We start from the raw sequence: 27,848 nt of genomic DNA on the forward strand, positions 1-27,848 counted from the left end.
TCCCAAAGCAGTGTCTTCCCCAATAACAAAATTGGGGAAGTTTTAAGCTAAAGGTACTTACAGATTCATAAAGGCACTTGTACAATGGGGAATTCAGCCTAGAATTTAGGCAAAAGTCATCTCAGAGTGACAGAGTCCAGGTCTTAATTGATGGAAGTCACACAAGGGCTGGCAAAGGTAGGCATCAATTCTCTGTCTTTAACTGATCTGATATCTGAGTGCTCAAGGGGGTTTAAATCCTGCAAAGATAACTCAAGAATGTACTTTGGGCAAGTAGTCATAAATTACAAGATGTCTGGGGCCTAACATGACTTTCCTTAAGTCAAGAAAGCCATGTCTTGTATTTTTTCTGGGGAAGAAAAAGTAAAAGGAGAAAGTCTGGATGGAGGAAGCATAAATTTGCCTCACATTGAGCTGTTGATGGAAGTACAGGTAGAGGCAGGAGCATGACAATAATCTGGTAGGGACTCTTGGTGGGAACCTATTCTCACTTTTTGCTTCTGTGACTCCTAGGACAGTCTTAGGGCAGGGTTCTGATTTTGGCTAGAGGGCTGGTGGGTGTGTGTGTCAAAATAGGGGTGCTAGGGTGGGTGGTGTGACCCCAGTGACTGTGGGTTGTTGGCTCCCAGTCGGAATGCTTGGCTCCTGCTGGCCACCCATGTGTCTACATTTGATTCTAAGTGTCCAGCGTTGCAGTGAGACTGACAGGTTCTCTGGGCAGGCTGCTCCCAGCTGCATGTTGGAGCAGGTGCTCCCAGCAGGACTGCCTAGGCACACTCACCCGGCACCTCCCAGTTACCAAGGAGAAGACCAAACTGGCAATGAAAACAGTTTGGACCAGGGTGTAACAAAGGATTAGGAAGGGTGGAGGAGGTCAAGACTTGGCTTTACTCTAAACGGCTGAGGAGTCTTTTGAAGCTTCAAGGGAAGTCTAGGAGGGCTAGATACTGATGCAGAAGGGAGAGTGGCCCTCAGCTGGCCTAGCACACCGTGTCCCCCTACCCTCTCTTGCCGACAGGCTACCACGTGCTCTCGGACCTGGTGAGCGTGGAGACACCCGGCTGCCCAGCCGAGTTCCTCAACATCCGCATCCCGCCCGGGGACCCGGTGTTCGACCCCAACGGGCGCGGGGACGTGGTCCTCCCCTTCCAGAGGAGCCGCTGGGACCCCGAGAGCGGACAGAGCCCCAGTAACCCCCGGGACCTGGTGAGACGAGGCAGGCGGGCTCCCGGGTGCGGGTCCTCCCACAGCCTCGCCCGCGGACACCCGCCTCCGCCGGCGCGGCTCAGCCCCCCGGTGCCCCCGCAGACCAACGCCGTGACGGGCTGGCTGGACGGCAGCGCCATCTACGGCTCCTCGCACTCCTGGAGCGACGCGCTGCGGAGCTTCTCCGGGGGGCAGCTGGCGTCGGGGCCCGACCCCGCCTTCCCCCGGAACGCGCAACCGCCCCTGCTCATGTGGAGCGCGCCCGACCCCGCCAGCGGCCAGCGCGGGCCCGGGGGCCTGTACGGTGAGGCCGGGGGCGGGGGCGGGGGCGGCCGGGGGCGGGGGCGGGGCGGCCGGGGCACTCCCCGTGGTCACACCGCCGCCCATCTCCTCCCTGCGGCCCTGGCCCTGCGTGCGTGCAGCCTTCGGGGCGGAGCGAGGGAACCGCGACCCCTTCCTGCAGGCGCTGGGCCTGCTGTGGTTCCGCTACCACAACCTGTGCGCGCAGCGGCTGGCCCGCCAGCACCCGCACTGGGGGGACGAGGAGCTGTTCCAGCACGCGCGCAAGAGGGTCATTGCCACCTACCAGGTCCGTCACACGCCCTCCCCTCGTCCCCCGCCTGCCCCCCACCCCCGCACCCCCACCGTGCCCCGCGGAGCCCTCGTTCCTCGCATGAGCAGCCCCCAGAAACGCCCCTTTCCAGGAGGGCGCTGCTCCCCAGAACTGGAGCTAGCATCTGGGAATGGACCCCAAGGAGGAGGGGCAGGCAAAGGGGTGTTATACAGGAGACTTGGCTGTGCTTCTTAGCTAGTGGTCCCTGCTCCCATCCCGTGTTCCTAGTGGGGGACAGGCCTCCACACCTGTCCCGTTTGACTTGCCTCCCTTATGACTGACTGCCCCTGCCTGGCCCTCATCTCCCACCTAAGGCTTCCCTGGGCTCAGGTCCCTCCAGCGGGACTGCTCCAGCACTTGCCTCCCTTTTGCCCTCTCTTGACCCTCAGAACATTGCTCTCTATGAGTGGCTGCCCAGCTTCCTGCAGCAAGCACCAGTGAAGTATGCAGGTGAAGGGTTGAGGAGGAAGAATGGGAGAGCTAGCAGTATTTTGGAGGGAGGCAGCAGGGGGTGGGGAAGGAGGCTGGGCAGTGAAGGGCTAAATGTTCCTATCCCCTCTCCTCTCGCCTTCCCCCAGGATATAACCCTTTCCTGGACCCCAGCATCTCCCCAGAGTTCCTGGTGGCCTCTGAGCAGTTCTTCTCCACCATGGTGCCTCCTGGCATTTACATGAGGTGAGCGCAAAGGGTAAATGTTGGTGTGTTGGGGGGAGTGGGGATGTCATTTGAGAAAAATCTGCTCTTTAGAGCCCTCAGGAAAGGATTATCAGTCTGAAGTGTGCTCATTTCCCAAGGGAACAGTGAACTTGGGTGGTGGTGGTAGTGGGGAGAACAGTGTTTTAAAAAGACATCAGTGTGGTTTTTAAGCACTTTATGTCCATTTCCCTATAGCTGGTGTATATTAACCCCCCAATTAAACACAGGCTAATTTAGGCTCAGAGGGTGAGTTACAAAGCCTGCTCATCTGAACATTAGGTCTTGACACTACACAAGGGACATTTTTAACTATAGGCACAGGACCTGGGGCTTGCAAGCCTTTGGAGGGAATTACAATAGAAATGTGTGAGAGCTGAAGATACATTTTGACTCCAAAATAATGAAAAGGGAACTTTAAACTAAAAAACACATATTTAATTAAATGTATATGGAACAAAAATGCCATTTCTTTTCACAATTGTGTTATAATTTAAAAACAATTCATAGGTTAGATTTTCTTACTCGGGAACAATTTTTAGATATGCCTGATGAGAACCACAGAAATCATAGCAATTGACTTTTCCACAGACAAGTAATTTCAAAACAACGATTAAAATCCTTTTAAAATGTTTTAACTTACATATATATGTTATATATATAATGTATAAACTCTCTCTTTGGGAATCAGGAAAGAAATGGTACTCTAAACAGAGCCTCATGCTTTTGAGTAATATATGTATAGACAGTGAGATGGAGAAAGAGACAGAGGGAGGTGAGGCATGTGCATGCTTTGGGTACATTTTTAGATGTTTACAATGACCTGGCCCCTGGCTATATATAGTCTTGGAGACCAGAGCTGTTGCCTGACTTTAGGACCCCATGGCCTCAGTCATCACTCCCTTTCTACTTGCATTTCAGAAATGCCAGTTGTCACTTCCAAGAGGTCATCAATAGGAACTCAAGTATCTCCAGAGCTCTCCGGGTCTGCAATAGCTACTGGAGTCGAAAGGTCAGTATGTGGGTGGGTGTATGTGTGTAGCGTGTGTGTGCACATGCACTTCTGTGTATGAGTGTCAGGTATGTGATGAAGGTTGGCAGCAGGGCCAAGGCAGCTAGCTATATGCATGCTCAAAAGTCAGTCCTCCACCCTGACCTCAGGGCTATGTGACGGACAGTGAGCCCTATATGCAAATGTGGTTCTAGGTTTTTCTTCTCCCTTGACAGCTCTGGGTCCCCTGTAGGCCTTGGAGTACCCCCAAAAGAAATGTCCCAATTAGACATACCTAAGGCAGTGTGTGAATGTGTATGTTGGAAGGAGGTAAGAATTCTGACATTATCAGGGATAATCTGTTCCATCCAGACCTGGCCAGTGTGGGTGAAGAGTGTTGACAAATAATTTTTCTAAATACCTTTTTTTTTTAAGATTTTATTTATTTATCCATGAGAGACACAGAGAGATAGGCAGAGGGAGAAGCAGGCTTCTGGTGGGGAGCCTGATGCGGGACTTAATACCAGGACCCCAGGATCACATCCTGAGCCAAAGGCAGATGCTCAACTGCTGAGCCACCCAGGCATCCCATTGACAAATAATTTAAAGCAAAATCAATACTTGTTGTAGAGTGTTCATAAGAGGAGAAAAGAGGTAAAGAGAGATGGGAGGGAAAGGAAGAACAGGAATGCGCAGAATCAGAGTCATAGTGCTGAATTGAAAAAGACCTCGGTGTCCTCTTAATTATTTTAATTTAACTTAATTTAATTTTATCCCTAATGCTCTTTTCATTAAGGGAAGGGCACCAAGTTCAGAGAGGTCCTGTGACTTGCCCATAGTTACACAGCTGTTCGCTAACAGAGCAAGGACCAAGACCTACATGTTCTAGTGCCTTTGTCAATCATACTGTCAAGTCTCTTAAAAAATAGAAGTAAAGATTTAGATCCCTTGTGTTTGTGGTGACCTGTCTCGCAGCAGCACGAGCTTCAGATAGGGACATCACTCACCTTAAGGAGGGAATCAACCTATGAAGGAGGGATGGCCTACTGGTTTCAGAGCAAATATCAGTACTGTGTGGGCCAGGATATGGACTGTGGGTATGGAGAGAGCCTGACTGCTCAACCTCCAGTTCCATTTTCTCTCCCTGTTCCCAAAGCATCCAAACCTACGAAGAGCTGAAGATGTGGACGCGCTACTGCTAGGCATGGCCTCCCAGATCGCTGAGCGAGAGGACCATGTGGTGGTTGAGGATGTGCTAGGTGAAGCTGAAGCTGTCCCTACAGAGTGGCCCCTGGGTGGGGTTTCTGCTGGAGCTCCTGCTCCAGGCTGGGAGGAGTGCCTGGGCCTGGGAGCCTTCCTTCTTTCACTGCTGAGAGAACTGTTGACCATGGTTTCCTCTGTGTGATTCTGGGCCCCCTGGAGATGTTCGAAGCCTGGGTCCTGAGCTAATGGAGCTGTGGTGGCCCTGAGCAACCTCAGACTCTCTGCTCTTTCATCCCCAGATTTCTGGCCTGGGTCCCTGAAGTTTTCCCGTACAGACCACGTGGCTGGCTGTCTACAGAGGGGCCGCGATCTGGGCCTGCCCTCTTATACCAAGGCCAGGGCAGCACTGGGTCTGCCTCCCATTACCAGATGGCAGGACATCAACCCTGCACTCTCCCAGAACAACCACACCGTAAGGAGGGGTTGGGACCCAGACGGCAGGGGGGAGGGTCAGGGCACATTGGCCTGAGACATGGAAGGGAGGCAGTGAGACACAAACAAGAGACAAGTCCCTGGTGAGAGGGATGGGACTTACCCAGGTGGCTTTTCCTAGTATCATACACCAGGATGGAGGGTCCCAGACTAGCAATATTTGGCATTAGAATTTGTGACTGTGCAATCTAGCAAATGTTTGTTGAACATCTCTAGCATGCCAGGCACTTAATAGGCATTATCTCATTTACTCTTTCCAACATCCCATCTGAGCAAGTGTAGAAGGTCCTCAACCCAGGAACAAGCTGTACTTTTTTATATACTGCTACTCAAGCTGCCTTTGGGGAGTCAACTGTCACACCCTGAGCTATTGCCTGGGCAGGTGGCATTGTCTGCAGCCAACAGACCAGTTTTTGTGGCCTCACCATCTTAGCACAGTGGTGTTTCTACAATTGCATGCTTGTTTTATTACTTTCGTCCTTACTATTTTATAAGATTGTTGGAAAGTGGAGAATTGAAAAGACCGTGGAAGAAGCAATATGCACATGGGGCTTGTAAACTTTATAAAATCAATATAAAGATAGGAATCACCAGGAGTACCAAAAGTAGCAAATATTTAGCTTAACTGGGCCTCACTGGAATTAAGCTGGGCAAATGTTTATTTGGATTGCATAAAAAAGAACTAAAGTAAAGGTCAGATAGAAAATGCTGCTCATATAATGTTGAAGTCTGTCTCCAAAAGGCAATGTATATGCAGGGATTGGATTTTTTTTTTAATTTTTATTTATTTATGATAGTCACACAGAGAGAGAGAGAGAGAGAGAGAGAGGCAGAGACATAGGCAGAGGGAGAAGTAGGCTCCATGCACCGGGAGCCCGACGTGGGATTCCATCCCGGGTCTCCAGGATCACGCCCCAGGCCAAAGGCAGGCGCCAAACCGCTGCGCCACCCAGGGATCCCGGGATTGGATTTTTAAAAACTTTTTTCACTTTCAATAATAGAAACCTTTTCTAACACATCATTCTAGCCTTCCAACTTTTGTACTGAATTTTGACCCTTAACTTTCATACCTTTTTGAGAACAAGCCACATAGGGAACTGGCTGCCTGTTTTATTCCAACTTTAGAAAATAGGCAGCCGAATCTGTGAGTGAGTTCCCGTAAACGAGTTAACTTATGTAAAGCACACAGAGCAGTGCCTGGGGCATAATAAGTGAGTGCTCGTCGCTGTCATTTATTATTATCATCCCTGGGGCTGATCCCTGGGAACTACCTCTTTGCCCCAGGGCAAGTGCCAGGTCCTTGCACTCACTCCTGTCCCTTCTTGGCCTCAGGTGCTGGAGGCCACAGCTGCCCTGTACAACCAGGACCTATCCCAGCTAGAGCTGCTCCCCGGGGGGCTCCTGGAGAGCCATGGGGACCCTGGACCCCTCTTCAGTGCCATCGTCCTCAACCAGTTTGTGAGGCTGCGGGATGGCGACCGCTACTGGTTTGAGAATACCAGGAATGGGTAAGGCCTGGCTGGCCCCCTTCCTCAGACTCCACCTTGGCCTGAGCTCCAGGACCTCTGCATGTAATGTCAGCAGCCCTGTGGGCCCTTGATTCAGCTGGACTCACCCACTCCTCAGCCTCTCTGGGTCTCTTTCCTCATCTGGGTCCCTGGGCCAGAGCAGGCATCTGTCTCCCAATGCAACAGCTCCCTACCTATCCCACCCCAGGCTGTTCTCTGAGGAAGAAATCGCAGAGATCAGAAATACTTCCCTACGGGATGTTCTAGTGGCTGTCACCAACATGAACCCTAGTACCCTGCAGCCCAATGTCTTCTTCTGGCATATGGGTGAGTAGCCAGGGGGTACTTGGAGGGGTCTGGGGTCTGGTGTCTCATCCCTCCTCAGCCGTGGGCCTGGTTCAGGTGCAGCTGGGCAGTAGATTCCAAGGAGGCAGTGAGCTATGGTTCTGCCCTTAGAAACTTTGGTTCTGGGCACAAGGTGACCGACCACAGGTGTCTGTGTAGGTCCCCTTCTGCACAACCCCAGGAGGTATCCATGTGAGGGCAAGACTGAAACTCAAGAGACCTAAGGAGAAGGCTCCATGGGCTGGGCTAAGCCTGGGTGGGTGTGATATCAGGAAGGCGTAGTGCAGTGAGGATATCCTTATCCCACAGCAGTGACAGGGGAAGGGCTGTGTGTGTGTGTGTGTGTGTGTGTACATATGTGCATGTGAGGGAGACAGAGGCTGAGGTAACCCAAGTAGGCAAACACCACATTCTTGGTATAATGACAGGGGTAAGCAGCTCCCACCCCCTCTGCTACCGAGAGCACCTCCCCCCCACCCTTTCTGCCACACTAACCTTCTCAGTGATTCGGTGCCAGAGCCTTTGGCTCAGCACACCCCCACCCCAGGACTCCTGCTTCCTCTTCCTCCCCAGGAGACCCCTGCCCACAGCCAAGACAGCTCAGCACTCAGGGCTTGCCAGCCTGTGCTCCCTCCACCATGCAGGACTATTTTGAAGGCAGTGGATTTGGCTTTGGAGTCACCATTGGGACTCTCTGCTGCTTCCCCCTCGGTAAAAGTGATGGGCAGGGTGGGGTTGGGTGGAATGTGTACTCTGAGGGATGGCAGTGGGGTGGTTTCATTAATACAGACTATGCAGGATTCTATTTGGGCACATGAAGAAAACCTCAGAGCAGGAGGGGACATGAGAAGTGTCTGACCTGTAGCTAAGTTAACTCCAGGGAAAATTGCCTTCCTGTTCTCCTGGGGTCCCTCTAAGGCCCAGATTGGTCAGGAGCCACAGGGTATCTGTATTTCACAGTTATCTGCAGGAACCTGGGCCTGGGAAACTGTTAGAGGCAAACCCTGCTTGAGAACCAGTTGAGAACTAGCTGGGGCAAAGGTTTGAGACTTAGACTTTGTCATGGCTGTGTGTGAGTCCACCAGCAAGCATGGCAGAGTGGGTCCAGTATCAGCACAAGGACTCTGGCCTTAGTCTCTGGCTGGGAAGGGACCTGAGTGGTGGAAGCAGGGGAGGCTGTGCTGACAGTGCTGCAGACATCTTAGATGATACCCAAAGCTCCCTCCTCCACCCCCCTACCAGGGAGCTTCACAATCTGAGACAATTGAATGAGCCCACCTAGGAAGTGGGAAGGCAGGGGGTCTTGCCAAGGAAGGAGGCCACTGATCTCCCCAGACTCCCACCCTTCCTCTGAGCATCCTACTGCCTCTGCCCTCTCAGTGAGCCTGCTTAGTGCCTGGATTGTTGCCCGGCTCCGAAAGAAAAATTTCAAGAAGCTCCAGGGCCAGGACCGCAAAAGCGTCATGTCTGAGAAGCTCGTTGGGGGCATGGAAGGTAGGCCTGGAGCTGGCCAGGGTGGTGAGAGGGAGGACATGCCTGGGCTGCAGCCCCCCACCCCCACCTCAGCAGCCTATGGAAAAGGCCTTCCCTTACTAGGCCCCCAAGCAGCTCAGGGCAGGTGGGAAGAGCTGTGGAGGCATCAGGTAGTCGTTGGACCTGAGGTCCTCCACCCTCCTTAGATCCTCTCAACGGGGGCACCTGGGTGGCTTAGTCAGTTAAGCGTCTGCCTTTGACTCAGGTCCTGAACCCAGGGTCCTGGGATGAGCCTCAAGCCTCCTTTCTTCAGGCTCTCTGCTCAGCAAGGAGTCTGCTTACCCACTCTGCCCCTCTCCCCTCTCATGCCATCTCTCTCTGAAATAAATACAAATCTTTTTTTTTATTTATTTTTTATTTTTTTTAATTTTTTTTATTTATTTATGATAGTCACAGAGAGAGAGAGAGAGAGAGAGAGAGAGAGAGAGGCAGAGGGAGAAGCAGGCTCCATGCAGGGAGCCTGACGTGGGATTCGATCCCGGGTCTCCAGTCTCCAGGATCGTGCCCTGGGCCAAAGGCAGGCGCCAAACCGCTGCGCCACCCAGGGATCCCTGAAATAAATACAAATCTTAAAAAAAAAAAAAAAATCCTCCCAAAGGTCCCAAATAAAGAGGATGTGGTAGACTTATGGGGAAGAGCCACAGGACCCTGACTACACTTTAGAGGCTTAATATGATTCTCTAGAATCCTTGGGAAAGGATGCTTTGTGGCATCTTGTACTGGAAGTTCAGCAACAGCGAAATAATTAATGAAGGTCCAGAGTCACACTGATGGATAGAGGATTGGAATCTTGGTTTCACCTCTTGGGCTTTTGGGCCTTGGGCAGATTTTTTAATCTCTCTAAACCATTTTTTCCTTACCTGTAAAACAGGAATAATACTAGCATTTACCTCACAGGTTTATTAACATTAAATTAACTTGTTCACGCAAAGCACTTGGTACAGTATTGGGCACATAGTAAACACTAAGGAAATGGTAGTCATTCTTCACGTAGGCTAGAGGCACAGGAGAACCGCTGAGCAGAGGATGACCCTCACTACCCAAGAAGGGGTGAGGAGCTTTGGAGGCCTTGACCTGACTCCAGTCCTAAGCCAGCCTCCTTCGTCCTTGCCCTGGCTGACCCAGTCCTATCTTTCCAGCATTGGAATGGCAGGGCCACAAGGAGCCTTGTCAGCCTGTGCTCGTGCACCTGCAGCCTGGGCAGATCTCTGTGGTGGATGGCAGGCTGTCTGTGCTCCGCACCATCCAGCTACGGCCCCCCCAGCAGGTCAACCTCATCCTATCTGGCAACCGCGGACGCCGGGCCCTGCTGCTCAAGATCCCCAAGGAGTATGACCTGGTATGTTGCAGCTGGTCCCATTCCTCCAAGCGCAGCCAGGGAGGCAGGTGGGTGGAGGGGAAGGAGCACCAAATCAAGCAGAGTTTCTGCTAGTTTCTTCTAGTCCCTGGCTGTAGTCCTTGATGCAGAGAGAACCTTGAACATGTTTGTCCTGCTTTGGGCCTATGGGGTGACATGATCTCCACAGTGCCTTCTTCTTCTTGCACTGTCCTCCTCCTCCCTTTGTAAGGATGCACCAGTGGATCCTAGCTGGGAGTCCTGGGAAGAAGCCAGGCCCCCTGATTTTAGGATCCAGGGAATTGTTAGAGATTTTGGAGGATAACTCAATCAGAGGCTGATCTTCAGCTCTGACTAGCTGGCTCCCGGTGCCCTCTGTCATGTGTCCTCCCTCCCTTCCCCTCTCTTCTCCAGCATGAACAGAGAAGGAAGGATTGCTTCAGACATGAGTCTTGGCATGCCATCTCTGTGCCTATAAGCAAGCCTGAATCCCACTGAGCCCAGGCCGTAACAGTAAATCCCTTTTACAAGGGTGCTCTTTCAAGGGGTCCCTGACAAAACTCACACAAAGCTCCTGGCCTCAGGAGGCATTGAGAAGTGGTTGCTCTCCCTGTCACCTCTCTGTAGGTGCTGCTGTTTAACCTGGAGGAAGAGCGGCAGGTGCTGGTGGAAAACCTTCGGGGGGCCCTGAAGGAGAGCGGACTGAAGTTCCAGGAGTGGGAACTGCGGGAGCAGGAACTGATGAGGACAGCTGTGACACGACAGCAGAGGAGCCATCTCCTGGAGACCTTTTTCAGGCACCTTTTCTCCCAGGTGTGTAGGTAGGGTGAGGTCTGTCCCTGCATGTCTGCCTATGGTGGTGCCCTTATCTGCAGATGGCCTAACACTAATAATCAGGTCTACTGAGGTTTTGACCCAATTGCCTGGCCTTTCAGTAAGGAAATGCTCTGGTGCCCACCTGCGTGACTCCAGGGAGGCCGCATCAGGAGCTTAAATGCATGTGTCACTCAGCTCTCTCCCCAGGGCTATCCAGGCTTTCTACCTTCACTTAACTCACCCTGGCCAGAAGGCTGCAGAAACCCAGGACGAGAAGGGCAGTGTGGGGGCAGTGAGAGCCCTTGGTCCACCCTCCTTGGCACAGTGTAGCTGCAAGAGGCCTCTGTGGGGTATTAATGCACACCTTGCAGACTTTTGAGAACTACTGAGAGGATGTGGGGAAACAAGCCATGAAGAGAAATGCAAGGACTTGCATCCATATCTGGCACAAAAATAAAGCAGTCTGGGTGTAGAAGGGTGGAGAGGAGAAGCTTGGTAGAGGTAAGATCAATACATCATGGGCCCCACTTAAGATCTTTGTCATCCTTCTGGGAAAATGGAACCTACCCAGAAAGGAAGATAACTGGCCAAAAATGATGGCTACAGAACTGATCCAGGAGGTAGGCAGTGTAGGAGTTCAGGCTGGTGGAGGATCATAGTTTGGGTCAGATTTGGTGAGGACTTAAAAAAAGGTGGAAAATTTTTGGCTCAGAGGAAAGGAGCAGAGGTGCCCAGTATAAGGACAAAAAAAAAAAAAAAAAAAAAAAAGTTTGAGAAGAAGGAGCAGGGTAGGCAAGCTGGGGAGAAGATTCATGAGGGAAGCAACCATTTAGTGGTCATTTACTATGTGCCAAGCACATGACTTTTGTCATTTACTTCCCAAACCAGTTGAACATGAGTATGCTCTAGAATGGAAGGACCCATAGGTGAGGAGATTCACTGCCAGGGCCCAGGCGGGACTGGAGCACCTCTACTCATTTCAGGACCCATCAGGGCTACGGGGACTCCTTGTTGCTGGGGGTGAGATGGTTTGCTGCTGTGTCCTGGGGGTGGCTGCCAATCCTCTCTATCTGCACAGCACTTCCAGGTTTCAAAACAATCTCCATACAATGTCTCCTGTTGAATTCTCACAATAGCCCTGTGAGATAAGTAGGGCATGTCAGCAAGTGGATGGCAGAGCTGGGACAGGAACCCAGGTCTTTTGCCTCCAGCCCCAGGCTCTTTCCACTAAAGCTCCTTGTTTGAAGTAACAAGGTTTGCCTCATGAAACCATAACCAGCCCTGGACTGGGGGCTCCCAGTTAAAAGGCAGGAAATATAGGTGTTATAGCCTGGGGCCTGCCTGCTTCCCTCACTACCTGAAGGTAGCCCACCGTGAGAGTTCCCCTTTCCCATGCCCAACTTTTTCTCCACTCAGCTGGGGTTTTTCTCAGTCAAAACTCCTTGGGGTGTAAGAGCAAGCTAGCAATGACGAAGGGTCAGTTGACTCTGAGGATATGGTGATGGAATTCTCAGGAATTCCAAAGGGAGGACTATGACTTGGCCTAGAAGGGGCTAGGGAAAGGAAAGATGCCAGCAAGCAAGGTCAAATCTCTTACCCGGCCTCATTTTCTCTGTGTGTTTACTTCCCTCCATCTGTGTCTCTGAGCACTTGGAAGAACAGGGTGGCCCACAACTTCTGAGCTTTCTTGTGCTCAGATCAAGACAGACCTGGGACCTGTCAGTCCCAATTCCAGATAATCTGCCTGGGTCAATTGTGCATCCCTGGTCCAATCAGTTAACACAGAGGGCCAGGGCTCTGTAGAACAAATGGCCTCAGGGACCACCTGCAGGTCATAGGGTAGTGCTTAGGGGACAGGGTGCTCGGCAGCTATCTGGAAAAGGTGGTATCTGTCCTATAAGCTTCAACTGGACTTCAATTCAAGGAAACCTTGTCTCCTCTCTCCCTCCCTCTGCTGCTGCCCGAGTGCAGGTGCTGGACATTGACCAGGCAGATGCAGGGACCCTGCCTCTGGACTCATCCCAGAAGGTACAGGAGGCCCTGACTTGCGAGCTGAGCAGAGCTGAGTTTGCCGAGTCCCTGGGCCTTAAGCCCCAGGACATGTTTGTGGAGTCCATGTTCTCTCTGGCTGACAAAGATGGCAATGGCTACCTGTCCTTCCGGGAGTTTCTGGACATCCTGGTGGTCTTCATGAAAGGTAGGGGGAGAAGGGAGTGATCATCCAGGTAGGAGAAGATGGAAGGAGCTAGAGACTGCGGCTGGAGGGTAGCTGATCTGTTGGAGATGGGGAAGTGCTGGGGCCAGGTCTCCAGCCATGGCAGACAGCTGGGAGCACCTAGATAGAGATCAGCAAGGAGAGCGACTCCTTGTTGTGCTCAGCAGTTGGGTCACACTCATGTGAGGTCCCTTCTGGTCAGCTTGGGGTTTAGGCAGGTAGGTTGGAGTCTCACAGGGTCCTCCTTCTCCCAGGTTCTCCTGAGGAGAAGTCTCGCCTTATGTTCCGCATGTATGACTTTGATGGGAATGGTCTCATTTCCAAGGATGAGTTCATCAGGATGCTGAGGTTGGTCCTGTGGGATGGCCAGAAGAGTAGGCCGGAGCAGGGACTACTGGGGGTAAGAAGTAGGGCATGAAGGTGGGAGCAGGAGAGTAAAGATCAGGGGCCTCCTCCTCCTCATCTATATAGCCAAAGACTGTCACAACTAGGAGGGGGCTTGGAATTTGGCCAGTTGGAGCCCTTCCATGTGGTCTCTGAAGGCCTGGTGGGATGATCAGGAGGTCCTCCTGCCTAGGCCTCAGGCTTCTTTTCAGGGCCTAATGGTTTCCCTCCCCTGACCCCAGGTCCTTCATCGAGATCTCCAACAACTGTCTGTCCAAGGCTCAGCTGACTGAGGTGGTAGAGTCCATGTTCCGGGAGTCAGGCTTCCAGGACAAGGAGGAACTGACGTGGGAGGACTTCCACTTCATGCTGCGGGATCATGACAGTGAGCTCCGATTCACGCAGCTCTGCGTCAGAGGTGGGACAGCCTGGCCTTGGGGCAGACTGACTTATCCATTAGCCACAGCAGGCACAGCGTATAAGGCCCACATCCTCTTAGGAGCCCACAGAGATATTTTAATCAATTTTAAGATTCTCTTAAAATCTGAAGAATGAATATAACAATAATAAACAAGGGATGATTAATCCAGGCTGGATTATATTCTTCTGTATAACCAACATGATTGTAAAAAATATCTATCTTTTATAAATACACATATATACATATTTTTCTTTTTTTTTTTTTTTTTAATGGAGGAAGTGGCTTAGGAAAGCGACAGTGCCTAGGGCCCACAGTGCAGCTTTGTCCCGGGGGTGGGCAGGGTTGGGGTGGGGAGGGGGACAGCACACAGAATTTTGCTTCTCCTGGCTCTCTCTCTCAAAGGGCCATGTGCAGGGTGCCCAGGACGGGGGTGGGGGTGGGGGTACACGACAGTGTCTCTTTGTTACAGTCCTCTCCAGGCCATATTTGCCTGAGCTGGGGTGTCTGGTGGTGGTGGTGGGGGTGCTCTGGTTTTGTTTGCCTTTATATCCCTTGGCTGAGTGCTCAGTTAAAGTTTGCTTTAGTGCACGGAGACCCACATCTGTTGTCCTTACCCCTACTTCCTGTCCCATCTGTGTCCACCTCGGGTAGGTAGGGGCTAAAGCCAGGGTAGGAGGGGCAGGTAGCAGGACCCTCCATGGCCTACTCTGAGCTGGTGCTGCACCTTCACAGTTTCTCACTGGAGCATGTTGAGACCAAACCCAGCCTCTCCAGATTATGAGCACTTCAGGGAGCTGAGCAGCCCAGATGGAGAAGGGTGAGCTGGGTAAGACCCAGCTGCACTCTGGTCATGGCTTCCCCTGTCCAGGGCTGGAGGGGAGCTGGTAGAGTGCAGAGCCAGCACTCCTGATTCTTCATCTTCTCACTTTTCCTAGGTAGCTGGGGCAGTAGGCACCTGGGCCTGAGGGCAGAATAGGGACAGGTGCCTGGACGTGAGCCCAGGCCACAGTCCCAGGGACATTCAGTCCCTGGAGGCGAGGACAGGCTGGGGGAGCAAGCATTATGTAGAAGGGTAGCTTTGAGTACTACTTTCCCCCCAACATTTTATTATGAACATTTGTAAACACAGGAAGGTAGAAAGCATTTTATGGTGATCTCCATATCTCCATATATGCCACCTAGATCTACATTTAATTCCCATGAGGTTTTAAGCTGGAGGGTTCAGCAGGGGTTTTTGTAGCAGAATGGTCTTAGCAGGCAGGTTGCTTGCAGTTTCTGAACTCTACCCCATTAGCCTGATTCCAGTCCCAGGAGTGGGGCTGCAGGTGGACACACATCCAGGGGACACTGCCTGGCTAACTGTTTCAGGCCTCTCTGCCCACTCATGGCTGGGTCTAGCTCCCACTGGGGCCACAGCTTGAGGCTGGGCACCTGAAGGCAAGGGTACCGGCCAAGGAGCCTCTACAGTATGGACATAGGATGAGTGCCAGGTCTTCCTGGGCTCTGGGCCCTGAGCTGTTCCCAAGATCAGGTCTGTGTTACAGGGGTGGAAGTACCTGAAGTCATCAAAGACCTATGCCGGCGAGCCTCCTACATTAGTCAGGAAAAGATCTGGTGAGTCCTCTCATCTGGGAGTGGTAGAGGGAGGGCTGTGGTTGGGGGGCTTGCCTTTTCTCTCCCCAGAATGCCTAAAATCAGGGGCCCTTCTAGCCTATGTAGTGCCTTCATGCAAATTAGAAAACAGTGCTCCTTACTCCAGGCAGACACAGCCCTGCATCAAGAGGAGCAGAGAAAATAAATAAATAAATAAATAAATAAATAAATAAATAAATAAATAAATAAATAAATAAGGAGCAGAGAGCCTGCTGGATTTCAGTGCTCTCCTGCTGCCAGGGTCAGGTGCCCTGGTCAAGGGCAGAGCTGGATGCGTTTCCTTGGCTGGGACCCCCCAGGATGTAACTCCTTTTCTCTCTAGGGAACTGTGGGAATCCTGCTGTTCCCTGCCTGAGAGCTCTGACCCTTCCTCAGCAGAGTCTGCCTGAAGGCAGACTGGGGACAGTAGAGGATCAAGTGCCTTAGGTGGCCAAAGTCCTCTCCTTCTTGTCCTAGTCCCTCCCCCAGAGTGAGTGCTCGCTGTCCCCACAGCAACACTGAGGTGGAGTGGACACCACAGAGACTGCAGTGCCCCGTGGACACAGACCCTCCCCAGGAGATTCGTCGGAGGTTTGGCAAGAAGTACGCCCACTCCTCTCCTTAAGCCCGGGCAGTTCATCCATCCCTTTAGCATGCAGGGGTGCAGGAAGGATGAATAGTTCGTGCCCGAGAAGATCACAGCCTACAAGATGGTCTGGTATATTGATCATTATTACAATGTCCCACTGATGAATGTTGTAATAGTGGTAAGAGCAGGAGGCCTCAGAGCTCAAGGAAGTGCTCACACTCTGCCTGGGAAGTCAAGGAAGACTTCCCAGAGGTGGGTGTCTTCTGAGCTTCCAGTAAAAGGTGAGACCAGAGCAAGAATGGGGAGTTGCAGACTGGGAAGGGAGAGGGCCATCTTGAGTGTGAGTGGGAACTGGGCTAGAGGGAGTGCATCCCCTGGGATGAACTGACCAAGTGAGCCCTTGCAACGCTGTCTGATACCAGTCCCAGTCTGCTTGAGGAGTATGGGATAGCCTTGGGTCTGAACCCTGCTTGGCTTGAGCAACTTGATGCCCTTTCTCTGCTCTAGGGAGGTGGGTTGCACTAGCGGTGGGTCCGTAGCCAGAGCCAAGACTTCTTGTCTCCCAGGGTAACATCATTCCAGCCCCTGCTGTTCACGGAGGCTCAACGGGAGAAGTTCCAACGCAGCCGCCGCCACCAGACCTTGCAGCAGTTCAAGCGCTTCATCGAGAACTACCGACGCCACATTGGCTGTGTGGCTGTGTTCTATGCCATCACTGGCGGCCTTTTCCTGGAGCGGGCCTACTGTGAGTGGGGGCAGCCCTGAAGTTGGGGCTCCCATGGGTACATGGGGCCTGCTGGAATGGAGGCTGCGGGGAAGTCCTGCTTGAGGGGTGGCAGCCGGGACGTGCACTTGATCTGCCTCAGAGGCCTTGTCTCCTCTGCACTGCTCCCCTCTTACCTATGTGGGCTCCCCAACAGACTATGCCTTTGGGGCTCACCACATGGGCATCACGGACACCACCCGTGTGGGCATCATCCTGTCCCGGGGCACAGCCGCCAGCATCTCCTTCATGTTCTCCTACATCCTGCTCACCATGTGCCGCAACCTCATCACCTTCCTGCGAGAGACCTTCCTCAACCGCTATGTGCCCTTCGACGCTGCCGTGGACTTCCATCGGCTCATTGCCTCCACTGCCATCGTCCTCACAGGCAGGGCCCTGGAGTCCTGGGGATTCTGTCCACTTCCTCCTGCCCCCTGCTGCCTTACCCCCCTCTGATAGCCCCTCCTCTCTTTTGTGCTTAACTTGAATGTAAGTGCTAGATGTCCTTCTCCAAAGGATGGCGCTGACCTGGCAGTGGTGTGGAGTGAGCTCAGGAGCCTCATAAGGGCCTTCCCATGCTCTCAGGGCCACCTCGCCAGCCTCCTCCTGACAAGTTACTGGCACCCTAGAACAAGTGCACATAATACGTGATCTCTCCCAGTTTTGATGTTACAAAACATATTCTGTGAGAGAAAACAAGAGAATGAACTTCTGATGGTATCATTTCAGACTCATGTGGCTGTGCTCATGGGTAGCATATATGGGCACTTCCGGGGGTGGGGATGGACAGGAGGATGATTAGAGACCAGACCTTCTTTAGGCTCCCAACACTAGGTGGCTAGAGTCCTCCAACTTGGGCTGAATGGGTTGAGTGCCCCCACCAGGCTGCCCACAGGCTCACTCCCACCTTGTCTGGTCCTCCTTAGTCTTACACAGTGCGGGCCACGTGGTGAATGTGTACCTGTTCTCCATCAGCCCACTCAGCGTCCTCTCCTGCCTCTTCCCTGGACTTTTCCACAATGATGGGTGAGTGAGTGGGTCGCTGTGTGCGTGTGTGTGTGTGTGTGCATGTGTGTGTCAAGGTTGGAGGATTCTTTATGGGTGGAAAGAAGCAAATTCTCTTGGCTCTGAGGAGAATGTCACCTTCCAGACTGTAGGACAGTGACCAGCCTGAGCCCTGACCCCAAGTGGGCAGAAAGGGAGACTTGTGGCTGGGTTGGGGTGTTTCCTCTGGAAGTCCCAGATATCTCAGCATCCTTCCTTGCTTTCCCTTCACAGATCTGAGTTTCCCCAGAAATATTATTGGTGGTTCTTTCAGACTGTGCCAGGTAAGAGCCCTCCCTGCTCTGAGTTGTGGGCTCTGGGTTCTATCTGCCATGAGGCTGCCTAGTAGCTCTTACTCAGCTCTCACAGTGATCAGGCTCTGCCCTCTGGCCCTGAGGACTCTCCTGGGCAGTAGGAGCCTCTGCTTCCCAGTCCTTCTCTTGGGTGCTTGGCTGGGCTCCTACCCCAAGTCTGAACTTCCTCTTTCTGTGGAATGGGAGTGGACCGCCTCTCCCCTCACCCCAACATAGACACCTGCCATGACAGTGGCTTTGAGGAATGCTGTGCTGCAGCTGCATTCAGCAGACTCTGCTGGAGGGACAGGCTCATTGTCAAACTAGGAAGAGCCCCCTACCCTTTGTAGTCTGTCTTGACAAGGGCTGTTTAAGGATGTATTCTAACTCCCCATAATCACCCATTTTAGAACTATTAGCTGCGAATCTATTCAAGAGCTTCTTGAACCTATTTATATTTTCAGTCTGTTTCCTCCTTGGGGTAATACATTTCCTACACTCCTCTCCGTGAAACACAGCATTCTTTTTTTAATCCTAAAACAATCTGCTTTGAACTTCAGAGTGCTTGCTAATTCCTGCACACTGGGATTTAGTGGATAAGGCTGTATTTATGCTCTCCTCTCTGTTCAGGCCTTTACAGGCTTTGATTAGATCCCTTCTTAACCTCTGCTTTTCTATACTGCAGGGTTCTAATCTTCTTAATTTCTGCCTCTCTCCTCGATCACTTGAGGGGCCATTCTCTGGCCCCACACTTTCGTCCTGACTCTAATATTACTCTCTTGTGTACCCCATGCTTGGGGTCCCCTGTGAGAGGAGGGTCCTCCCACCAACACTGAACTGAACCCAGGGGGCTCAAGTGGTTGTGATTATTCACTAATGGTGCCAGTGCTCATGCCATGGTAGCCAAGTAGAGTGCTAAGGGGATGTAGATGAAGTCTTAACTCCATGGAGGCATGGCTTGTAATGTTCAAAGTCTGACCCAGAGGGCCCGGAGCAGATACCCCGTGCATTTATTCTTTCAGCACACATTTATATAAGACCCATGGGGTGCCAAGCCCTACCGTAAGCATTAGGATTCAGTGGTGAACCAGCAGCCTAGTCCTTGTTCTTGTGGGCCTGACAGAGAAGTGACAAACATAAATGACACAGGTCCTTGAAAAATAGCAATCGGGTCTGTGAGGGACAAGCAGAGTCTGCTGAAATAAAAGACACCTGTGATCAGTGGTGTAGGGAGAGGAGAACAGAGGAGAAACCTGGGCTTCCACTCCCTCCACCCAGAGCAGTGAAGTGGAACGGGGCCCCTGAGCCATGGCAGCCTCAGAATAGCCCTGCTCCTCTGCCCTTCACCCCATGTTCATTTCACAGGCCTCACGGGGGTCATGCTGCTCCTGGTCCTGGCCATCATGTATGTCTTCGCCTCCCACCACTTCCGTCGCCACAGCTTCCGGGGCTTCTGGCTGACCCACCACCTCTACATCCTGCTCTACGTGCTGGTGAGGGCTTTCAGGGTCTTGGCAGGATGATCCCAGGGAGGCAATGAGGGCTGAGACATCATTTCTCCATCCCCTTGGTCATTTCAAGAACCTTCTCCACTTGTCACTTCAAAGCTGGAGACTGTAGTGTGGGGCGGTCAAGCAGATTGACCTCAGTATGCAGTACTTGGAAGATGGATGCCCTGGCATGGCTCTAGCAGTAGTAGCCCTACCAGGCTGGTCTATGTTCCTTGCAGACACCTCCACATCATTTCCTTCACATCATTTCATCAGTCATTCCTGAGTTCCAGTGGCTGGTGTGGGCTCCTGGGTGGACTGCCTACATTCAAGGGAGCATCACCCTCTCTCTTAGAGAAATATATCTTAACTTGGTTCTGACACTTTTGTTCTGATCCTGTTTTCTGGGGTGTTAGCACCGCACCCAGCTAAGTGCCACTGGTAAAGTTAATAAGCTTGCTTAAAATGTCTTCACTGGACTGTTGATAAGATGATTTTTTAAGACTCTACCTATTTCCATTCCTTCTCCTTAACCTGGGCTCCTGCTTCACTTCCTTCACAATCCGCCCCCACGCCCCCCCCCCCCCCCCGCCTTCTCTTGTTCCCTTTACCTTCCCTGGGTTTGCCATCAGTTGCATCAGCTAGTTAGTTCCAGAGCTGACTCTGATCTGTGCCTGTGTCATGGCTCTGCTTAACCTACCTTCCTCATGGATGCAAGCAGTTCCCTAAAGGACACCCCAAAGGTCTTGCTGAGAAGCCATACTAAGTCCCAAGGCCCCAGTGTCCCCACTGATGATAGCTTGGCTGCCAGCTTTCAAGACGTGCAGAGCCCAGATGGTTGCCATCTGCTACCTGGCTCCAGGCTGAACTACACACAGGGATCTCCCTTGTCCTGAGACAGAGGGAGAGAGTCCATCATTGCCTGGGTCAGGCCAGCACCTGTGGGCTGCCCTGCCTCCTCCCAGATGCGGTTCTCCTCACTGATCAGAGGGTCTGTTTCCATGTTGCTGGAGGCTCAGCACTTCACAATTCTAGATGAGTACCCAGCCTTGACTTAGGTTGTTTCATAGAATTGATGTTTGTTTCCAAAGAAATCTCTGCCTTCTTTGGAAGCTGTGGCTAAGTGATCCCTCCCTACCCACCCTTTCTAGGGTGGAGCCCTACCATTCCAGGTTACTGTTTCTGTTGGGGTGGAGATGATATTCTTGATCCTGGGGGAAAAAAAAAAAAAAACAGCTTCTTTGAACTGGATGAGAGACCCAGAAGAGTAGCCAAACTGCTTCCCTGAGACCAAGACCCCTTTCTGACTTGTCCTGGGATTCAGAGTCACCCTTCTTGCCACTAGGGAAGTCAGCAGCTCAGAAAGGTGCAGGACCCTCTCTGCTGAGCAGTCTTAGCCCTGGCAGCTAGGGAGAGTCTCACCTGGAGCGGGGGTGGGGGTTGGGGGTTAGGGTGGGGGGTTGGGGTGGGGGGTTGGGGTGAGGGGTTGGGGGGTGGTGTTGGATATTGGGGCCAAAACACCAGTTTCCTTCCCATTTATCCCTGCTATGGCCACTTGACTTCAGGCAGAAAGAGAAGCTACAAGTAAAGGACCCCTGCATGGAGCCAACCCTGCAGAAGGATGTCCAGAATCCTGATCCAGGCAGAAGAGGGCAGGGCTAGCACAGCAGAAGCTGAGCTGGCGGCAGCTCCCCTGGCTCCTCAGCCAACCATGAGTCTGCAGCAGCTTTGTGGTTTAAATGTAGAGCCAACACCAAATGGGATGTATAAACAGAGGAGTATGAGGTCACCCTGACATTGTTCTCAGCCTAGTTAGATCCTCCGAAAGCCTGAGGGGGAGGGCGTGGGTTCCATAATGAAAGAGGAGCTGGGGGCAACCAGAGCCAGTTAGAGAAGAGCCCAGAGAGGTTTCAGTTAGTTCTGTGGGCAAAGGCTCAGGAGGGGAAAGGGAGAGCTGAATGAGGAGCCAGAGTTCAGTTTAACAGTTATCTGTTGAAGGGTCTAGTACGTACTAGTTTGGTGCTAGACCCAGTGGAGGAAGTAGGAGACTTTAAGCCCTGCCCTCAAGAATTTAGGATTTGCTGCAGATAAGTGCCATGCACCTGAAGTGATCAGAATGAGCAGACAATATAGGATTAATTGCTGAGTTGAGCATTCCAAACAGTGAGTTACAGTAGCTCACTGAAGGGAGTTTCATTTGGGCCAAACTGGTTAGGGAAGACTTTGGGGAGAAGATGGGACTTGAGCCAAGCCTTAAGGAGAGGCTAAGATTTGAAAGGGCACAGTGGAATCTGAAGAGCATTCCAGGTAGAAGAAAGGGCATGAGCCCTGGTGCAGAGGCAGAAATGATGAGAGAATATTCAGGGCACAATGGGGACAGGCCTAGCTGTGGCTGGTCTCAGGTTATTAGGTGCTGACAGGACATGGTGGACCCGTGTGGGCTGCAGGGGCAGCTGAAGGGCTGTGGCTCAGTGGAGGGGACGTGCCATATGGGAGATCATAGACAGAAGAGAGCAGAGAGTGAGAAAAGCAGGTTTAGGCAACATGCAGGGCTGGGAGAAGGAACAGAGAGCTGGTGGAGGAGGTGGAAAGTGAGTGTCCTGAGAGAACCAGCACAGCACTGTCACCCAAGTGGCAAGGAGCCGGCAGTTGCTAGTACCACAGACTGCCAACCATTGGAGCAAATGAAAGGAAACCTTGGGGTCTCGCCATTCATGGGGCGGGTGAGCTCCCAGCGAGCAGGTCCTGAGAAGAGGTGGAGGCAGGAGCCAGACTGACCAGACTTAGGAGCAAGCAAATGGGAAGAATGGGGGCAATGGTATCTGACCATGTTAGATCAGCTTGTTGGGGAAAGGATCAGAGCTGGACAATACCTGTCAGTTATTTCTGGAAAATGGGGAACTGGTTAGGTGTTAGTCTCCAAAGGGATAAATTGGAGGAACTCCTCTTACTCAACCGTTATTAAGTGCCTGCTATGTACCAGGCAGCAACTTCTAAGAGCTGACAGTATGGTGGCAAAAAAAATTTTTAAATAAAAAAAATAAAGGACCCCACTCCCAGTCCAGTGGGGAAAACAACAGAAACATGTTAATGAATGAAAAAACATTAGTGTGGATGATGACAAGTGCTCTGATGGGAGTTAACTGGGAGATAAAACAGAAGACCAAGGGAAGGCCTGACGAGGTGGCGTTTCTGCTGAGGCCTGAAAAATGAGACAGAGGTAGCCAGGGGAAGAACCTGGGAGGAGGCATTCCTGGGAGAGGGAACAGCAGGTGCCAAGGTCCTGAAGCAGAAAGGACTTGCCATGTTTGAAGAACAGGAAAGGGGATACACTGGCAGGCAGAGGCTAGAGCATCTCAAGGCCTTATGGTATAATGGGAAGTCTACTAAGGCTGGTTAAGCTGGGATGGCAGGATAAAATGAACTTGAAAAAGTCACACTGGCTGCCCGGAAGAGAATGGGTCACAATGGGGCAACCCAAAAGATCAGCTAGGAGGCTACTCCAGGAGAATAGGTGAGAGTCGAAGTGGCTGGTTTAGGATGGTGCCAGGAAGACGCAAATAGTCTCACTTGTCATGGATGCTCTGCAGGATGGGGTTGGGGTTGGGAGTGGTTAGATTTGGGAACCTGGAAGGAGCATGGTACACAGAGAGGTGGGGATGGAGTGTGCCCATGGGGATGGGGTAGGGGGGTGTGGAGGTTGTAAAAGGCTAAAGCCCGAGCTGGCCACAGACACTGTTGTGGGTATGGCTTGGTCTGAGCTGTATTCTTTACTCTGTCCAGCTCATCATCCACGGCAGCTTTGGCCTCATCCAGCTGCCCCGTTTCCACATCTTCTTCCTGGTCCCGGCACTAATCTATGTGGGGGACAAGCTGGTGAGCCTGAGCCGGAAGAAGGTGGAGATCAGCGTGGTGAAGGCAGAGTTGCTGCCCTCAGGTACCAGCCCATAGGCAGTCAGGGACCAGCTGGGTGGTACTGAGAAAGGCGACAGGGCGGGGACAGAGCTTGGATCTTGCAATCCCCTGACTTGGCTATTGGAGTTGGCAATGGCCCTGAAATGGCAGCGATGAAGGAGCTTTGTCAGAGGACCTGAGTCTCTTTCACAACAGAGAGAGGAGGAACCCCGGGCCAGATTCCTTTCCCTGCTGACTACCACCACCAGTGCTGCATTGCCTCTCCTCAAGGGGAACATGGCCCAAGGGGGGGTAATGCCTTCTGATGGGGAGAGGCCTTGCCATATTCCAGAAGGAGAGCTGAGACTGCAGGTGGGGGAATTTTCTGGAGGCCACAGTGTTGCTGAGTCCTGGACAGCAGCCTCCTGCCCATTTCCTTTCCCCAGGCGTGACCCACCTGCAGTTCCAGCGGCCCCAAGGCTTTGAATATAAGTCGGGACAGTGGGTGCAGATTGCCTGCCTGGCTCTGGGCACCACTGAGTACCACCCCTTCACACTGACTTCTGCACCCCATGAGGACACACTCAGCCTGCACATCCGGGCAGCAGGGCCTTGGACCACTCGTCTCAGGGAGATCTACTCACCTCCAACAGGAGATGGCTGTGCCAAATACCCAAAGGTGACCAAACCCAGGCCAGATGTGCTACATGCCCCCACATCCACTCAGCAGGCCTTAGTCTTGCAGCCCCAGACTCCCCAGTGTGTTCCTCCCCCCCCCCAATCCAGAGACTGGTCTTTCCAGGTAATACCACGTAATAACACGGTACACCCTTTTCTCTTCATTCCATAAGCATATCTGCCCTTTCCCTGCCTCCCATTTCTAGCTTCAGAACTATTGTGGTGGTGGAGCTTAACTCAAACCCACTCCTCCTCTTGCAGCTGTACCTTGATGGACCATTTGGAGAGGGTCACCAGGAGTGGCATAAGTTTGAGGTATCAGTGCTGGTGGGAGGGGGCATTGGGGTCACCCCCTTTGCCTCCATCCTCAAAGACCTGGTCTTCAAGTCATCAGTCAGCTGCCAAGTGTTCTGTAAGAAGGTGAGTGTCTTCTCCTCCTGCCAGCCCATGACCCCTGCTCCCTATCACTGTGTCCATCTCTGCCTGTCTCTCCTGCCTCTGTTCTTGGCCTGACATGGGCAAGGCCAAGTTGGCTTGACCCCAGAAGGATCAGGGTATCCTCAGACCCTAAAGAACAGAGTTGGAAAGGGGTAAAGGAACCCATTCCCTCTTACAGAGGAAGGAAGCATTGTCATGTTGGGAGAAGGAAGGGAACACTTGGGGTGGGGCAAAAATTAAACTGTTTTCAAGAGGAAGAAGAGGGGAGGTGGCAAGGCAGGGCTGGTGGGCTGGGTCGTTTCCAGGAACACAGCCCAGGCCCTGAGGCCCCCTCTGTACCAGGTCCCTTCACCCCAGTCTGGACCTGGTAGCAGGCCCCTGCTTGTCTCTCTGGGCCTGGCAGGTGAGTCAGGGGCACAGGAACGCAGCAGGCAGAGGCCCAGCCCATAAACTGTTAGCATTCAGGGGGTGACAGGCAGCTCCCTTGCTCCTCCGTCCGTGGCACCTCTACCTCTGTTTCTTAACCCACACAGCCCCGCTTCATCCTCTTCAGAAGTTGGAGATGGGTCCTTCCATGGCAGCTTCCATCCTCCTGGTCTCTCTTTAGCCCATTCCCATCTGCTCCAAGCAGCCAGCTGGGTCCTCCCTAAGGTCGTTCTGTGATGTGCCCCCTAGTGGAACCCTATCCCTCTGGGCTAAGGTTGGTTGGGAGCCTAGCAGCCTGAGGAGGGCCTATTGGAGGGAATGGCAGGGCAGGCTCAGTGTGAAAAAGCTGCTTCCCACCCCATCAGACCATCAGTTCACTTGACAAATGAGCTCCTTTTTCATCATCCCAGGTTATCACTCCCTTTTACCTCTGCATGCCCTGGGGCAACTCCATCTCCTGCCCCAGAGCCTGGTCCTATCACCCCACAATACTCCATCTCCCCAGGGTGCCTGGGGAGAGGCACAAGGTGACCAAGGCCAGAAGAGTTCTATTGCTTTGGAGATCCTTGCGATATAGGGAGCCTGATATGAGCCAGGTCCTAAGCTCCAGCCATGTGTCCCCAGATCTACTTCATCTGGGTGACACGAACCCAGCGGCAGTTTGAGTGGCTGGCTGACATCATCCGGGAGGTAGAGGAGAATGACTGTCAGGACCTGGTGTCTGTGCACATCTACATCACCCAGCTGGCTGAGAAGTTTGACCTCAGGACCACCATGTTGGTATGTCAGGGCTGGCCAGGCAAGGTGGGTAGGTGGGTATATGGAGTGGCAGGGTGAGGCAAATGACCAAGGCAGGTGGGTGGACAGCCAGCTTCAGATGGCAGGAGGCACAGAAGTGGTGGTCTTGACCCTCAGCCCCTAGCCCCCTCTCCACCCCAGTCTCTGTCTCCTGGGCTGCAGGCTGGCTTGGGTTAGGCACTGACCCTGACTATCCTTGGCCTGACCTGCCCCTCTGCCCCCAGTACATTTGTGAGCGGCACTTCCAGAAGGTGCTGAACCGGAGCCTGTTCACGGGCCTACGCTCCATCACCCACTTCGGCCGCCCTCCCTTCGAGCCATTCTTCAAGTCCCTGCAGGAGGTCCACCCACAGGTCAGCCCCACCCCATATCAAGGTTCTCCTGGTTTTTATCATCTGAGGTCTGAGCAAACTTCCCAACCCAGCTCCATGAGGGAAGGAACTGACTGCTGATGAGAACTCATCATCTGGGTGATAAGTGGGGGTAACAGAATGTAAAAAAAAAAAAAAAGTAGGGGTCACTCTGAGGGGTGAAGGGTCGGAGGCAGGGGACAGGGACTTGCCACTTCTAAAGCCATGATGCCTATCCAGAAGGAACAGCTCAGTGATTGAGCTAGTCCTTACCATAAACTCAGAGCTACTCTTACCATTAACGCTGAGCCAGCCCTCACCCTGGACACTGAGCTGATCTTTACCATGAACATTCAGCTAGCCTCTACTCATAAATAATGACCTAGCCCTCAGAGAGACACTAAGCTAGCCTTTAACTTGCACATTGATTAACCCAGCCCCTAGCAGAAACACTGATCATGTACATGAAGCTGACAAATGCCTTGGAGGAGGTGGAGGTTAGACCCACACAGAGCAAATCCACCAAAACTGAGCTAGACTTAAAAATGCCCAGCCTGCACTCACCACACATGGTATGAGGCAAACCTTTATCAGAAACATGGAAAGAGCCCTCACCAAGGACTCTTGCTGGCCTTCAACATGAGCACTGAGCTAGCCTTCACATTTTCCTCCCCCAACAGGTCCGGAAGATTGGGGTGTTTAGCTGTGGCCCCCCTGGCATGACCAAGAATGTGGAAAAGGCCTGTCAGCTCATCAATAGGCAGGACCGGACTCACTTCTCCCACCATTATGAGAACTTCTAGGCCTCCTGTCCAAGGGCTCTTCCCACTGTCCCACTGAGCAGGTCTGGATCCGCACCTTACTCTGTACTTCCTGTTTCTGGCTTCCTCAGCCTTCTCCCCATTCCTAGCTCCCAACTTTGGTCCGAGTGACCATGGTCAGTCACCCCATATGGGTTCAGAGACCCCCAAGTTCAGACTGTCTCAGCCTGGAGAAATGGGAGGCACTGTCTGGGAAATAGCAGGTAGGAGAGCTATTATTATTTTGGGGCAAAGGGACACCTCTTCTTCCAAACTAAGAAAAACCCTCAAAAGACTGGAGCTGACATGTGTCAGCTGTGTGCATGTGTACAGGGGACTGTGAGCCTAAGGGTGAAGTGGGAGCACAGATGCTTGCATTTTGGAACCCCTCCCCCCAAGCCTCCCCCTTCTCTAGGCTCCCCACTGTCAAAAGGGCTGGCAAATGCCTTGGGCGGGGCAGAGGCTAGACCTGCAGAGAGAAATTTACAGGAACCCCTTCAGCCTCCTAGTCTAACAGCACAATTGATCTCCTCTCCCGGGTTCTTAAACGTGTACTGTAGTCAGAATCTGGCCTGATATCTCTTTGTAGTGCTCTCAGGCCTTCTCTCCCTACTGCAGTAGTCTCCTTTATAAATAAACCACTTTTCTGCCCTCTGGGTTTCTTTATTCTGCCCCAGGATGGGGATAGGTACTGGCAGAGGAAGTTAGTCATCCAGCCAGCTAACGGCTGGTGCAGACAGCCCTCTGCATTCGGCAGCGTCTACTACTAAAGGAACTGGCCCAAGGCCAAGTACGTTCACTGGAGACCCCTTTCCCAGCTCAGGAGTACCCTTCTTGACCCAGGGCCTCTCAGGATAGCTAGCGTGGGGCTTCTGAAGGGCAGAGAGAGAAAAGGGG

At 52.5% G+C, this 27,848-nt stretch overlaps 1 protein-coding gene across 11 annotated transcripts in view; it reads left to right on the forward strand.

Annotated features, from left to right (window-relative positions):
- DUOX1 (dual oxidase 1) overlaps window positions 1-27,602 on the forward strand; it is a 32,142-nt gene extending 4,540 nt beyond the window's left edge. For 10 of the 11 annotated variants that reach the window (XM_077880942.1, XM_077880939.1, XM_077880944.1 and 7 more), the window contains 30 exons: window positions 1,019-1,206; window positions 1,309-1,510; window positions 1,629-1,795; window positions 2,209-2,269; window positions 2,398-2,494; window positions 3,434-3,524; window positions 4,660-4,762; window positions 5,006-5,178; window positions 6,531-6,706; window positions 6,915-7,033; window positions 7,625-7,762; window positions 8,432-8,545; window positions 9,724-9,923; window positions 10,548-10,733; window positions 12,708-12,933; window positions 13,206-13,299; window positions 13,578-13,753; window positions 15,301-15,370; window positions 15,866-15,991; window positions 16,544-16,722; window positions 16,898-17,128; window positions 17,667-17,766; window positions 18,019-18,068; window positions 19,443-19,570; window positions 23,351-23,504; window positions 23,908-24,140; window positions 24,401-24,559; window positions 25,628-25,783; window positions 26,026-26,154; window positions 26,832-27,602. In XM_077880942.1, the coding sequence (XP_077737068.1) occupies window positions 1,019-1,206; window positions 1,309-1,510; window positions 1,629-1,795; window positions 2,209-2,269; window positions 2,398-2,494; window positions 3,434-3,524; window positions 4,660-4,762; window positions 5,006-5,178; window positions 6,531-6,706; window positions 6,915-7,033; window positions 7,625-7,762; window positions 8,432-8,545; window positions 9,724-9,923; window positions 10,548-10,733; window positions 12,708-12,933; window positions 13,206-13,299; window positions 13,578-13,753; window positions 15,301-15,370; window positions 15,866-15,991; window positions 16,544-16,722; window positions 16,898-17,128; window positions 17,667-17,766; window positions 18,019-18,068; window positions 19,443-19,570; window positions 23,351-23,504; window positions 23,908-24,140; window positions 24,401-24,559; window positions 25,628-25,783; window positions 26,026-26,154; window positions 26,832-26,954 (4,349 nt within the window). In that variant the 3' untranslated portion in view covers window positions 26,955-27,602. The remainder of the gene's footprint in view (window positions 1-1,018; window positions 1,207-1,308; window positions 1,511-1,628; window positions 1,796-2,208; window positions 2,270-2,397; window positions 2,495-3,433; window positions 3,525-4,659; window positions 4,763-5,005; window positions 5,179-6,530; window positions 6,707-6,914; window positions 7,034-7,624; window positions 7,763-8,431; window positions 8,546-9,723; window positions 9,924-10,547; window positions 10,734-12,707; window positions 12,934-13,205; window positions 13,300-13,577; window positions 13,754-15,300; window positions 15,371-15,865; window positions 15,992-16,543; window positions 16,723-16,897; window positions 17,129-17,666; window positions 17,767-18,018; window positions 18,069-19,442; window positions 19,571-23,350; window positions 23,505-23,907; window positions 24,141-24,400; window positions 24,560-25,627; window positions 25,784-26,025; window positions 26,155-26,831) is intronic. The other variant, XM_077880950.1, reaches the window with a different exon arrangement.
- Window positions 27,603-27,848: the final 246 nt, after the last annotated feature.

The sequence above is a fragment of the Canis aureus genome, chromosome 32 (genome assembly GCF_053574225.1).
Source record: "Canis aureus isolate CA01 chromosome 32, VMU_Caureus_v.1.0, whole genome shotgun sequence".
NCBI classification, from domain to species: domain Eukaryota; kingdom Metazoa; phylum Chordata; class Mammalia; order Carnivora; family Canidae; genus Canis; species Canis aureus.